The sequence below is a fragment of the Priapulus caudatus genome, unplaced genomic scaffold (assembly GCF_000485595.1).
Source record: "Priapulus caudatus unplaced genomic scaffold, Priapulus_caudatus-5.0.1 Scaffold1592, whole genome shotgun sequence".
In the NCBI taxonomy this organism is placed as follows: Eukaryota; Metazoa; Priapulida; class Priapulimorpha; order Priapulimorphida; family Priapulidae; genus Priapulus; species Priapulus caudatus.
The window spans coordinates 19729-20562 of record NW_014578653.1 but is presented as its reverse complement, the minus strand read 5'-3'; the positions used below and the strand labels follow the sequence as shown (position 1 = coordinate 20562).

The 834-nt window shown below is 61.8% G+C and overlaps 1 protein-coding gene across 1 annotated transcript in view; it reads left to right on the top strand.

Moving 5' to 3' along the window:
* LOC106817089 (Down syndrome cell adhesion molecule-like protein 1 homolog) overlaps positions 1-834 on the top strand; it is a 35091-nt gene that overhangs the window by 33820 nt on the left and 437 nt on the right. The window contains exon 12 of the mRNA XM_014821737.1: positions 103-251. Coding sequence (XP_014677223.1) covers positions 103-251 — 149 coding nt within the window. The remainder of the gene's footprint in view (positions 1-102; positions 252-834) is intronic.

Here is an 834-nt window from a genome sequence, read left to right as displayed (position 1 = left end):
TTCTCCTCCCTCTCCCTCCCCCTCCTCTCTCTATCTCCCTCCTCTCTCTCTGTCTATCTCCTTCTATCTCTATCTCTCTTTTCTCTCTCTCGGCCCTCGCAGCAGTCGCACCGCCGCGTCGCAGCGCCACGTCTCCGGGCACGACCGTCTCCTCGAACCACGAGGAGCTGTCGCGCGCCTACGAACACGGACGTCGCCACCCGCTGCCGCTGCTCTCCGGCGACCACGACGTCGTCGCCGAGACGCCGCGGGTGATGCTGCGTGCGGCGGCGGCAGCGGCGGCAGCGGCAGCGGCGGCGGCGGCGGCGGCGGCGCGGGAGGAGAGCGACAGCGACGACACGACGATCACGGCGCCGGGCCTGTGTCGCTTCACGCAGAGTCCGCCGCGCGTGAACGAGAAGCGAGAGAGCAGCTGCATCATGCCGTACAATGGTACCGACTGCGTAGTCACAGCGACGTGTAATAGCAGCAGCAGCAGCAGCATAAGTAGTAGGCAACAGCAGCAGCAACAACAGAAGTAGCGGCTGCATCACGCTGTATAATGGTACCGACTGCGTAGTCACAGCGACGTGTAATAGCAGCAGCAGCAGCAGCATAAGTAGTAGGTAACAGCAGCAGCAACAACCGAAGTAGCAGCTGCATCACGCCGTACAATGGTATCGAGTACTGCGCGGTCGCCGCGACGACACCGTGTAATAGTAGTAGCAGGAGCAGCAAAAGCAGTAGCAGCAACAGCAGCAGCAGCAGCAAAAGTAGCAGCTTCATCACGCCGTACAATGGTATCGACGACTGCGCGGTCGCCGCGACGACACCGTGTAATAGCAGTAGCAGGAG